A 12,382-nucleotide genomic window follows, 5' to 3' on the forward strand; every position below is an offset into this window, starting at 1 on the left:
GTTGGCTTCTGTCAGAATGGCTGCTGTACACACGGGACGAATGTTGGCCGACATTCAACCAATGTGTACAGGGCTTCATAGTGTACAGGGCTTCATAGTGTACAGGGCTTCATAGTGTACAGGGCTTCATAGTGTATAGGGCTTCATAGTGTATAGGGCTTCACAGTGTACAAGGCTTCATAGTGTACAGGGCTTCACAGTGTACAGGGCTTCATAGTGTACAGGGCTTCATAGTGTATAGGGCTTCACAGTGTACAAGGCTTCATAGTGTACAGGGCTTCATAGTGTACAGGGCTTCATAGTGTATAGGGCTTCATAGTGTACAGGGCTTCACAGTGTACAGGGCTTCACAGTGTACAGGGCTTCATAGTGTACATGGCTTCATAGTTTCACAAACAATAGTACAAGAACATTGTGTCCCATTGTGTGGGTAGCGTGTGCTGCCAACGCCCAAGTTCCCAACCTTCACCTACTTACCACACTCTAGTCACGCTGCTTCAAGGAATTTCAAAGAATTAAAATACGTTTATTGCAGTAACTTTGGGATCCTGAGAATATCTCATGAGATAATTGGATCATGTGATGCTATTTTTTTTCCAATTATCACCTTATGAGGTATTTACCTCACAAACCAAAAACATGGTGAAAAGGACTCCTAAAACAGCGTTAAAGTCAATTCCCTAAGGAAATAAATAAATAAATGTGCAAGTTACAAAAGTAGTGGTCCAGGCATGAGATATTTAAGAAATGTAAAAATACAGTTGTGCCCGTAAGTTTACATACCCTGGCAGAATTTATGATTTCTTGGCCATTTTTACAGAGAATATGAATAACACAAAAACTTTTCTTTCACTCATGGTTAGTGTTTGGCTGAAGCCATTTATTATCGATCAACTGTGTTTACTCTTTTTAAATCATAATGGCATCAGAAACTACCCAAATGACCCTGATCAAAAGTTTACATACCCTGGTGATTTTGGCCTGATAACATGCGAACAAGTTGACACAAAGGGGTTTGAATGGCTATTAAAGGTAACCATCCTCACCTGTGATCTGTTTTCTTGTAATTAGTGTGTGTGTATATAAAAGGTCAATGAGTTTCTGGACAGACCCTTGCATCTTTCATCCAGTGCTGCACTGACGTTTCTGGATTCTGGGTCACGGGAAAAGCAAACTAATTGTCAAAGGATCTGCGGGAAAAGGTAGTTGAACTGTATAAAACAGGAAAGGGGATATAAAAAGATATCCAAGGAATTGAGAATGCCAATCAGCAGCGTTCAAACTCCAATCAAGAAGTGGAAAATGAGGGGTTCTGTTGAAACCAAACCACGGTCAGGTAAACCAACTAAAATTTCAGCCACAACTGCCAGGAAAATTGTTCAGAATGCAAAGAAAAACCCACAAATAACTTCAGGTGAAATACAGAACTCTCTGAAAACATGTGGTGTGGCTGTTTCAAGATGCACAATAAGGAGGCACTTGAAGAAAGATGGGCTACATGGTCAAGTCGCCAGAAGAAAGCCATTACTACACAAATGCCACAAAGTATCCCGCTTACAATACGCCAAACAGCACAGAGACAAGCCTCAAACCTTCTGGCACAAATTCATTTGGAGTGATGAGACCAAAATTGAGATTTATGGCCACAACTATATTAACATTTAACATTTGGAGAGGAGTCAACAAGACCTATGATGAAAGGTACACCATTCCTACTGTGAAACACGGAGGTGGATCGCTGATGTTTTGGGGATGTGTGAGCAACAAAGGCACAGGAAATTTGGTCAAAATTGATGGGAAGATGAATGCAGTATATTATCAAAAAATACTGGAGGAACATTTGCATTCATCAGCTAGGAAGCTGCGCATGGGACGTACTTGGACATTCCAACATGACAATGATCCAAAACACAAGGCTAAGTCGACCTGTCATTGGCTACAGCAGAATAAAGTGAAGGTTCTGGAATGGCCATCTCAGTCTACTGACCTCAATATCATTGAGCCACTCAGCCCAAGAATTTACAGGAACTGGAGGCTTTTTGCCAAGAGGAATGGGCAACTTTACCATCTGAGAAGATAAAGAGCCTCATCCACAAATACCACAAAAGACTTCAAGCTGTCATTGATGTTAAAGGGGGCAATACACGGTATTAAGACCTGGGGTATGTAAACTTTTGATCAGGGTCATTTGGGTAGTTTCTCTTGTCATTATGATTTTAAAAGAGTAAACACAGTTGATTGATAATAAATGGCTTCAGCCAAACACTAAAAGAAAAGTTTTTGTGTTATCATTCATATTCTCTGAAAAATGGCCAGGAAATCATAAATTCTGCCAGGGTATATAAACTTATGAGCACAACTGTATACAGTGCCTTGAACAAGTAATCATACCCCCTTGAAATTTTCAACATTTTGTTATGTTACAACCGTAAAAATAAATGTATTTTATTGGGATTTTATGTGATAGACCAACACAAAGTGGCACATAACAGGGATGGTGGGAACCACTCATAATGGGCACAGCGGGTTTACAGAGCCGGGAACCAAACACAGGGATGGTGGGAACCTTTCATAATGGACACAGCAGGTGTACAGACCTAAGAAATCAGCGCAGGGGTGGCGGGAACTCCTCATAATGGGCACAGCCGACGTACAGACCCAGGAACTCAGCACAGGGATGGTGGGAACCCCTCATAATGGCCACAGGAGGCGTACAGACCCAAGAACTCAGCACAGGGAATAGGTGGGATCCCCTCCTATTGGGCACAGCTGATGTACAGACCAGGGAACTGAGCACAGGAATGGTGGGAACCCCTCATAATAGGCACAGCAGGTGTACAGACCCGGGAACTCAGCACAGGGATGGTGGGAACCCTTCATAATGGGCACAGCAGGTGTACAGACCCAGGAACTCAGCACAGGGATGGTGGGAACCTCTCATAATGGGCACAGCAGGAGTACAGGCCCGGGAACTCAGCACAGGGATGGTGGTAACCTCTCATAATGGGCACAGCAGGTGTACAGACCTGGGAACTCAGAACAGGGATGGTGGGAACCTCTCATAATGGGCACAGCAGGAGTACAGGCCCGGGAACTCAGCACAGGGATGGTGGTAACCTCTCATAATGGGCACAGCAGGTGTACAGACCTGGGAACTGAGCACAGGGGTGGTGGGAACACCTCATAATGGGCACAGAAGGTGTACAGACCTGGGAACTCAGAACAGGGATGGTGGGAACCATTCATAATGTTTTAAGACGATCCTGGCTCCCTACCTTGCGGAGGTTTCTAATGGCTGTTTGAATGAGGGTTCTCTCCCTCCCACCATGAGGCAATCTGCAGTGATCCTTCTGTCAAAGGGTAAAGATCCTTCAATGATTGGGAATTGGCGCCCCATTAGCCTTCTTAATGTCGCTAGAAAGATACTGGCAAAGATTTTTTTCTGGCGATTATCACCAGTTGCAGGCAGTTTGTTATCCCGCCACCAGCACTGTTTGGTCCAATGTAGAAGCACTTTCTCAGCGGTGTTAGCTGTCCGGGAGGCCTTGGAGCGTTGTAGGGCTGCTGGTTGGGGTAAATTTTTGCTGACATTGGATCAGGCTAAGGCCTTTGATCGGGTTAATCATGAGTACTTGTGGCTCCTTCTTGACAAATATGGCCTGGAGGGGGGTTTCATTGATTGGCTCAAGATTTTGTACAAAGGGGCTGAAAGCTTTCCTCTGGTAAATGGTTGGGTCGGGCAGCCCTTTGTGGTCAGCTCGGGTGTGCATCAGGGGTGTCCATTGTGTCCTCTGCTATATGTGTTTGCAATCGACCCCTTCATTAGAAGGCTAGAGAGTGGACCATTGTGTGGGGTACCTTTGGGCATCGCTGGTGAGCCTCCTTTGAAGGTTGTGGCCTATGCTGATGATGTTTCTGTTTTTATCTCTGGGACTGGGGAGGCGCAGGAGGTGGTCTCAGTGATAGGGCAGTATGCAGAGGCATCAGGTTCAAAGGTCAACCAGGACAAGTGTGAAGCTTTCTGGATGGGCGTGGAAGGTGAGAGCTTTGTTCTCCCGGATGACTTCCCGGAGCCCCAACAAACAATTCTAGGCATTGAATTCGGCCCAGGTGACTATGGTCATGCAAACTGGGTGAACAGGCTGGAGAATGCTGATGCCAAGGTGGCAAGCTGGAAAGGTTGGCAGCTTTCCTTGAGGGAAAAGGTTGATCTGATCAAGACTTACCTGATTCCGATTTTTCTGTATGTCAGTTTTGTTTGCATTTTGCCAGTTTCTCTCTATACCAGGATCTATAGTTGTTTCTTCAAGCTGTTATGGGGGAACAGAATAAACCTTGTCAAAAGGAATGTGACTTACCTTCCTAGGCGGGAGGGTGGTCTAGGGATGATCAACCCTGTAGTCTTTTTCTCTCTAATGTTTGTGAAGTACAATCTTGGTAACATGTTGGCAGAGAGACCGCCTGGGTGGGTTGGTATTTTCCAGTCCTGGTTTAGGCCCTTTCTGCGAGACTGGGAAAATGGTGGGCCAGTGAAAAGCCTGAGGGTCAAGCATGATAAGCTCCTGGCTTATGTTCCCCCGTGTTTGAAAATGCTTCGGCAGTGGCAAGTAACAGCAGGAGAAGTCAGATCTCCTCCAAGGAAACTTCTTGAGAAGTGGATCATGAGCTCTGCTTTTTGCGAGCCACTAGCCTTGAGGGATTGCCCAAGCCTGGTTTTGGGGGTGGGTTTGCGATTGATTAATTTGGAGAGAATCCCAATGAAGTTTAGGGATCATCTTTGGCTTGCCTTTCATAGCAACTTGAAGTTTCTTTCTATGAGCGATCAGGGCTCCCTGAAAGTGGAGTGTGGAGGAGTGGTGGAGTCCATGGATCACTTTTTACTTCAATGCCCTTTTAATACAGAGGTGTACAAGAGGGTGGGGAGGGCTCTGAGTATACCCTTTCTCCCCCATATGAGTTATGCAGAGTGGGTGTATGGGGCATTCCAGACTCGTCGGGATTATGATTTGGAAACACTTTTTTTAGTTAGTCTAGTAGTCCGTTATTTCACATGGAGTGCACGCTGTCAGGTATCCTTATGGAGTAAAATCCTCCCTGTCGAAGTGATGATGCAGGACATTCTGGGTGAGGTTGGGAAGATTCAGGGTCTTGAGAAAGAAAGGTGGTGGCAGGAGGCCTGGATAAGGGCGTGGAGGAATATCAGGACTCCGTAGCTGCTGCCTGTTGATCTCGGGGTGTGCGGCTTTCTTTCTGTCCTTTCTTCACTACACTAGATTTTCAGATCAAATATATTTTTGATGAAAGGCTACATGCATGGTGACGGTGATGTTCCTTAGTCTGGCTCTCCCGTAGGGATTATGTTGTGCGCAATTTGGTTTCCACCGTTTATTTTGTTCTTGTTTTGTATAGTCATTTTCAATTATTTTGTAAATATGTTTTATTTATTTATTATGGTTTTATTAAATATAAGTTGTTGTTTGTAAGATTTTTCAATAAACAAAATTAACCCCTCATAATGGGCACAGCAGGTGTATAGACCCAGGAACTCAGCACAGGGATGGTGAGAACCCCTCACAATGGGCACAGCAGGTGTATAGACCCGGAAACTCAGCACAGGGATAGTGGGGATCTCTCATAATGGGCACAGCGGGTGTACAGACCTGTGAAATCAGCATAGGGATGGTGGGGACCTCTCATAATGGGCATAGCAGGTGTACAGACCTGGGAACTCAGCACAGGGATGGTGGGGACCTCTCATAATGGGCATAGCAGGTGTACAGACCTGGAACTCAGCACAGGGATGGTGGGAACCCCTCATAATGGGCATAGCAGGTGTACAGACCTGGGAACTCAGCACAGGGATGGTGGGAACCTCTCATAATGGCCACAGCAGGTGTACAGACCCGGGAACTTAGCACAGGGATGGTGGGAACCACTCATAATGGCCACAAGAGGCGTACAGACCCTGGAACTTAGCACAGGGATGGTGGGAACCTCTCATAATGGCCACAAGAGGCGTACAGACCCAGGAACTTAGCACAGGGTTGGTGGGAACCTCTCATAATGGCCACAGCAGGTGTACAGACCCAGGAACTTAGCACAGGGATGGTGGGAACCTCTCATAATGGCCACAAGAGGCATACAGACCCAGGAACTTAGCACAGGGATGGTGGGAACCTCTCATAATGGCCACAAGAGGCGTACAGACCCAGGAACTTAGCACAGGGATGGTGAGAACCCCTCACAATGGGCACAGCAGGTGTATAGACCCGGAAACTCAGCACAGGGATAGTGGGGATCTCTCATAATGGGCACAGCGGGTGTACAGACCTGTGAAATCAGCATAGGGATGGTGGGGACCTCTCATAATGGGCATAGCAGGTGTACAGACCTGGGAACTCAGCACAGGGATGGTGGGGACCTCTCATAATGGGCATAGCAGGTGTACAGACCTGGAACTCAGCACAGGGATGGTGGGAACCCCTCATAATGGGCATAGCAGGTGTACAGACCTGGGAACTCAGCACAGGGATGGTGGGAACCTCTCATAATGGCCACAGCAGGTGTACAGACCCGGGAACTTAGCACAGGGATGGTGGGAACCACTCATAATGGCCACAAGAGGCGTACAGACCCTGGAACTTAGCACAGGGATGGTGGGAACCTCTCATAATGGCCACAAGAGGCGTACAGACCCAGGAACTTAGCACAGGGTTGGTGGGAACCTCTCATAATGGCCACAGCAGGTGTACAGACCCAGGAACTTAGCACAGGGATGGTGGGAACCTCTCATAATGGCCACAAGAGGCATACAGACCCAGGAACTTAGCACAGGGATGGTGGGAACCTCTCATAATGGCCACAAGAGGCGTACAGACCCAGGAACTTAGCACAGGGATGGTGGGAACCTCTCATAATGGCCACAGCAGGTGTACAGACCCGGGAACTTAGCACAGGGATGGTGGGAACCTCTCATAATGGCCACAAGAGGCATACAGACCTGGAAACTTAGCACAGGGATGGTGGGAACCCCTTATAATGGCCACAAGAGGCGTACAGACCCAGGAACTTAGCACAGGGATGGTGGGAACCTCTCTTAATGGGCACAGCAGGCGTACAGACCCGGAGACTAAGTAGATAAAGGCAGACTGGGGATCTACGTGATCTCTTTAATGTACAAGGATTAGTGGGAGGGGAAGTCTGAAGAAGGCAATCACTACTATTAACACAATTATATATAAATAACAGAAAGGAATTATCGCTTACCTGCCAGGAGTAGAAATCCAATTAAATATTTAGCATTTTCCATCATTTTCCTCCGCTCTGCTCTCTTACTCACACCACTGACCAGGTACACTACTAGCAGCCCCGTCTACAGCTCCAAAATGTGGACAAACCTGTTCTATGGGATGTTTTCTTCTCTTTTTTTGAATGCGAAGCATAACATCTTCATTGGTCACAATCACACAACCCCTGCAGTCATCATGGGAGGTGATATATCATCCGCTAGAAACCAGTCTCAACAGAAACCAGTTCAAGTAGAAACATTTCCGCTGCAATTTTTATTTTCTGTTTATTCTAATCTATTCTAGCCCAATGTGTGTGTAATTACGGTGTTTTATTATACCCGCGAGGCACAGATACAGCATTCAGCCACGCTGCCTGCAGCCTATAAAAGTCTAATTCCGCGTACACACGAGTGGAATTTCCGTCGGAAAAATCTTGGGATGGTTTTTCTGACGGGATTCCGTTCAAGCTTGCCTTACGTACACACGGGTCACACAAAAGTTCTCTGACCGTCAAGAACGCGGTGACGTACAACACTACGACGAGCCGAGAAAATGAAGTTCAATGCTTCTGAGCATGCATCGAATTGTTTCCGAGCATGCGTGTTTTTTTTTGCGCGTCGGAACTGCATACAGACGATCGCATTTTCGGATAGGAATTTTTTTCAACCGAAAAATAGAGAACATGCTCTCAATCTTTTGCTGGCTGGAATTCGGCCAGCAAAAGTCCGATGGAGCATACACACGGTCGCATTTTCCGACCAAAAGCTCTCATCGGAGTTTTGCTGGCGGCATTTCCGATCGTGTGGACGGGGCATAAGGCACATCTACTGTAGGACCCAATGCATTCAGGGCTATATGCCCAGAAGGTAGCTTTTCTGAATGCCAGGCTTTCCCCTCTAAATGCATAGAGCCCTAAATGTACGCTGATAAAAATTATTCTGTTGGCTTGTAATTTTACCATAATAATTTTATAATTTTCAACAAATAAATACATGTTAATTCATTTACTTTGATATTTTAAGTATTTTACTTAATTTTCATTCGTTCTTAAAATATACCTTTTACAATTTTCAAAAATAGTGTATAATATTGAATAATCTGGACAAAACTTTTAAGGTATGTGCGTTTCCATATTCTAACCTCTTGCCGACCAGCCGCCGCAGTTTTACTGCGGCAGAATGGCACGGCTTGGGCGAAACGACGTTACCTTACGTCACTTCGCCTTTTGGCCACTAGGGGGGGGGCGCACGCGCCCGCAGCATGTGCCCGGAGCCAATGTGAGTGCCCAGTAGGGTTGTCACTTTTTCTTCAAGCCAAACCGGAACGCTTTAGCGGCCCACAGCAAAACTTTTTTTTCTTAGCATACTCTATAGCAGGGATATGCTATTAGCCGACCTCCAGCTGTTGCAAAACTACAAGTCCCATCATGCCTCTGGGTGTTATGCTTGTGACTTTCGAGAGTCTTGCTATGCCTCATGGGACTTGTAGTTCTTCAACAGCTGTAGGTCCGCTAATTGCATATCCCTGCTCTATAGGATTGTAAAAGACCTGGGTGCTCCAAAGAGAATAGTAATGCGGCGTGCATAGTGTCCCCCTCACCCTCCTATCAGGCCCTGTTCTGAGCCACATTCCTGTCTGAATATTGTGTCCGGGTTTTAGGTGGACTGAAACCCGGACACATGATTCAAAACCCGAACTGTCCGGGTGAATCCAGGACAGGTGGCAACCCTAGTGCCCAGCGGGCGCTATGACCTCCGGGCTCCCGCGATCGCTTGTGACAGAGCGAAAACCGGGATCTGTCTGTTTGTAAACACACAGATCCCAGTTCTCTCAGGGGAGTAGAGACAGATTGCGTTTTCATACTATGTATGAACACCGATCTGTCATTTCCTCCAGTCAGTCCCCTCCCCCCTACAGTTAGAACACACACTGAGGGAACACAATTAACCCCTTGATCGCCCCCTAGTGTTAACCCCTTCAGTGCCAGTGACATTTATACAGTAATCAGTGCATTTTATAGCACTGATCGCTGTATAAATGTGAATGGTCCCAAAAATGTGTCAAAAGTGTCCGATCGGTCCGCCGCAATATCGCAGTCCCGATAAAAATCGCAGATCACCCCCATTACTAGTAAAAAAAATAAAAAAAATAATAATAAAAATGCCATAAATCTTTCCCCTATTTTGTAAACGTTATAACTTTTACGCAAACCAATCAATATACACTTATTGTGATTTTTTTTTTACCAAGAATATGTAGAAGAATACATATTGACCTATGTAGTTTTTTTTAGAAAAAATGCGGGATATTTATTATAGCAAAAAGTAAAAGATATTGTGCTTTTTTCAAAATTGTCGCTCTTTTGTTTATGGCGCAAAAAATAAAAAACAGCAGAGGTGATCAAATACCACCAAAAGAAAACTCTATGTGTGGGAAAAAAAGGACGTCAATTTTGTTGGGGTACAACGTCGCACGACCGCGCAATTGTCAGTTAAAGTGACGCAGTGCCGAATCACAAAAAATGGCCTGGTCATTGAGCAGCCAAATCTGAAGTGGCTAATTGAGTTACATTTACCTAAAAAAAAAATATCTTTTCATTTGACTGAAATTGCGGAAGCAGATGTTTGCTAAACGTGCAACCGCACGAGTTTTGATGCTGTCGTTTTAAAGAGTTTGACGTCTTTTGGAACTTTGAAAACCGGCACGAGGCAGTTCCCATACGTTTGAGGCCCATCAGAACAAAAGAGCGCCACCAGTGACAAGAATTTTTCCAAGTCACTGCAAAGCCGTGCAATGGCATTGAAAGGTAAGAGTGAGCATTGAACAGATTATCGTTCACATGCTTTAAATGTTGCTTTACCACTCCTCCCGCCCGCCCTATTGTGGATTTAAATCCGCAATGTGGCTCCATTATCCTGACTGGGCGTCATATGACGGCCAGCAGGATAAGCCGCTCGTGCGTGCCCCCAGGTGTGCGCAGCGCGGTGATCGGTGGCGCTATGTGTCACTTTGACACACCGCATCTACGATCGTGGTAAACAGCCTATGATGTAGGCTCTTAACCATGTGATCAGATGTGACCAATAACAGCTGATCACAGCGGTAACCAGGATGTGTCAGGAAATGGCTTTCCTCTGTTCGTGCTGACAGGGAGAGCCAATCGGTGGCACTCCTGACAGAGACGGGGGGTCTGCGCTAATAATCAGCGCATTGATTATCAGCGCAGCCCCCATCAGAGGTGCCCACCAAAATGCCAATCGGTGCCCACCAAAATGCCAATCAGTGCCCACCAAATGCCAATCAGTGCCCACCAAATGCCAATCGGTGCCCACCAAAATGCCAATCAGTGCCCACCAAATGCCAATTAGTGCCCACCAAATGCCAATTAGTGCCCATCAAAATTCCAATCTGTGCTAATCAGTAACGCATGTTGGTGCCCTTCACAGATGCCAATCAGTAATGACTGTCAGTGCCTCCTCATCAGTGCTGCCTATCAGTGCCATCTATTAGTGCCCATCAGTGTCACCTATCAGTGCTGCATATCATTGCAGCCTATCACTGCCCACCAGTGCTGCATATCGGTGCCGCCTATCAGTGCTGCATGCCTCCTCATCAGTGCCCATCAGTGCTGTATATAAGTGCCTCCTCATCAGTGCCGCCTCATCCGTCCCGCCTCATCTGTGCCCATCAGTGCCGCCTCATTGGTGTCCGTTTAGTGAAGGAGAAAACAAAATTTTATAACAGAAACAAAGAAAAACGTATTTTTTTCAAAACTTTCGGTCTTTTCTAGTTTGTTTAGCAAAACATCAAAAACCCAGAGGTGATCAAATACCATCAAAAGAAAGCTCTATTTGTGGGAAGAAAATGATAAAAAAAAATGATAAAAATGTAGTTTGGGTACAGAGCTGTCAATCACAGGCTGTGTGCTGGAGAATCCTCCCCTTCACCTTTTTTCTCTTGGTGTCAGGAAAACTTGTCAGAAGTGACTGATAGCAGATGAACAAAGCAGCAGACAGAAATGACACTTAAGGCTCCTAATTGAGACAAGTACACACTATAGAGGGATATGCTTTGTTCATATTTCATGTCTGAGGTTTACAACCACTTTAACCACCTCCCACCCACCCACACTATTTTGGACACAGCTGTTTACAGATCGGGTTAAAGAGCCAATCACAGCGACTCTTTACCATGTGACCAGCTGTGTCCAATGCTCTTTTCTACACGTCTACTAGAGTTTGACCTTCTTGGACGTGGCTTCCCCTGCCAGCGGTATTCCGGATCTCTCCGGGCGCCATGCCCGCTCGCACATGGGTGCGCGCGCGTGTGACGTCACGACGCCACGCCTTTGCGGCGGAAATGACAGCGATGCCAAACGCCGGGTGAATTACATGTGGAGTGCCGACATTATCGGCGCTGTCCCTGTACAGGCGAGTAAGGTGGGGGTGGCTGGCGTGCACCTGCAACTGATCTCAGCAACAATTAGTGTCCAATCTTTGATACTTAATGCTGGTAGCAATTGCGGGATCCTTCTTTTGATCCCCACTGCTCCAGCAGGAAGTTCATTGATTTAGGAGCACTTCTGTGACAGGTAACTTATGCTATATCTTTATACTCTCTAGGTCTGGACCCGACGCCCCATATTCATGCCTTGACGGTCCTTATTCCTCTCAATATTTGATAGCGATAAAAATACTTTTTAATAATTCTATTTTAGATCTGGCAGTTTTCTGCTTTCAATACTCACTGTGTGCTACTACAAATATTGTTCCTTCTGTGTTGGTATATTGCCCACACGTCCTGCATTTTTAAGGTAATAACCAATGGCGTCCCTGGGGGGGGGGCAGAGGGGGCTCTGACCCCCCCCCCCCCCCCCAAATTATGCTATGCCCCACCATGTGCCCCCCCCCCAATTTAAAAAAAAAAAAATATATATATATTTTTTTTACAAAAAGGCAATGTCTAAGAGGGAGAGCATCCCCAGTCAGCTCCTGCGGGTAATTCTCCCCCCTCCCTATGATCGCTGACACTGCATAATGCGAGCGTTCACACAACCACGGCCGCCCGATCTGCTCCTTCCCCTGCATCCTCAT

At 46.2% G+C, this 12,382-nt stretch overlaps 1 protein-coding gene across 1 annotated transcript in view; it reads right to left on the bottom strand.

Annotated features, from left to right (window-relative positions):
• The window catches only part of LOC141148257 (serine protease 27-like), a 65,858-nt gene extending 58,300 nt beyond the window's left edge, over window positions 1-7,558 (bottom strand). Inside the window, exon 1 of the mRNA XM_073635524.1 lies at window positions 7,267-7,558. Within this exon, the coding sequence (XP_073491625.1) occupies window positions 7,267-7,312 (46 nt within the window). The 5' untranslated portion in view covers window positions 7,313-7,558. The remainder of the gene's footprint in view (window positions 1-7,266) is intronic.
• Between the last annotated feature and the right edge of the window lie 4,824 nt (window positions 7,559-12,382).

This window comes from Aquarana catesbeiana, linkage group LG06, assembly GCF_042186555.1.
Source record: "Aquarana catesbeiana isolate 2022-GZ linkage group LG06, ASM4218655v1, whole genome shotgun sequence".
NCBI classification, from domain to species: Eukaryota; Metazoa; Chordata; class Amphibia; order Anura; family Ranidae; genus Aquarana; species Aquarana catesbeiana.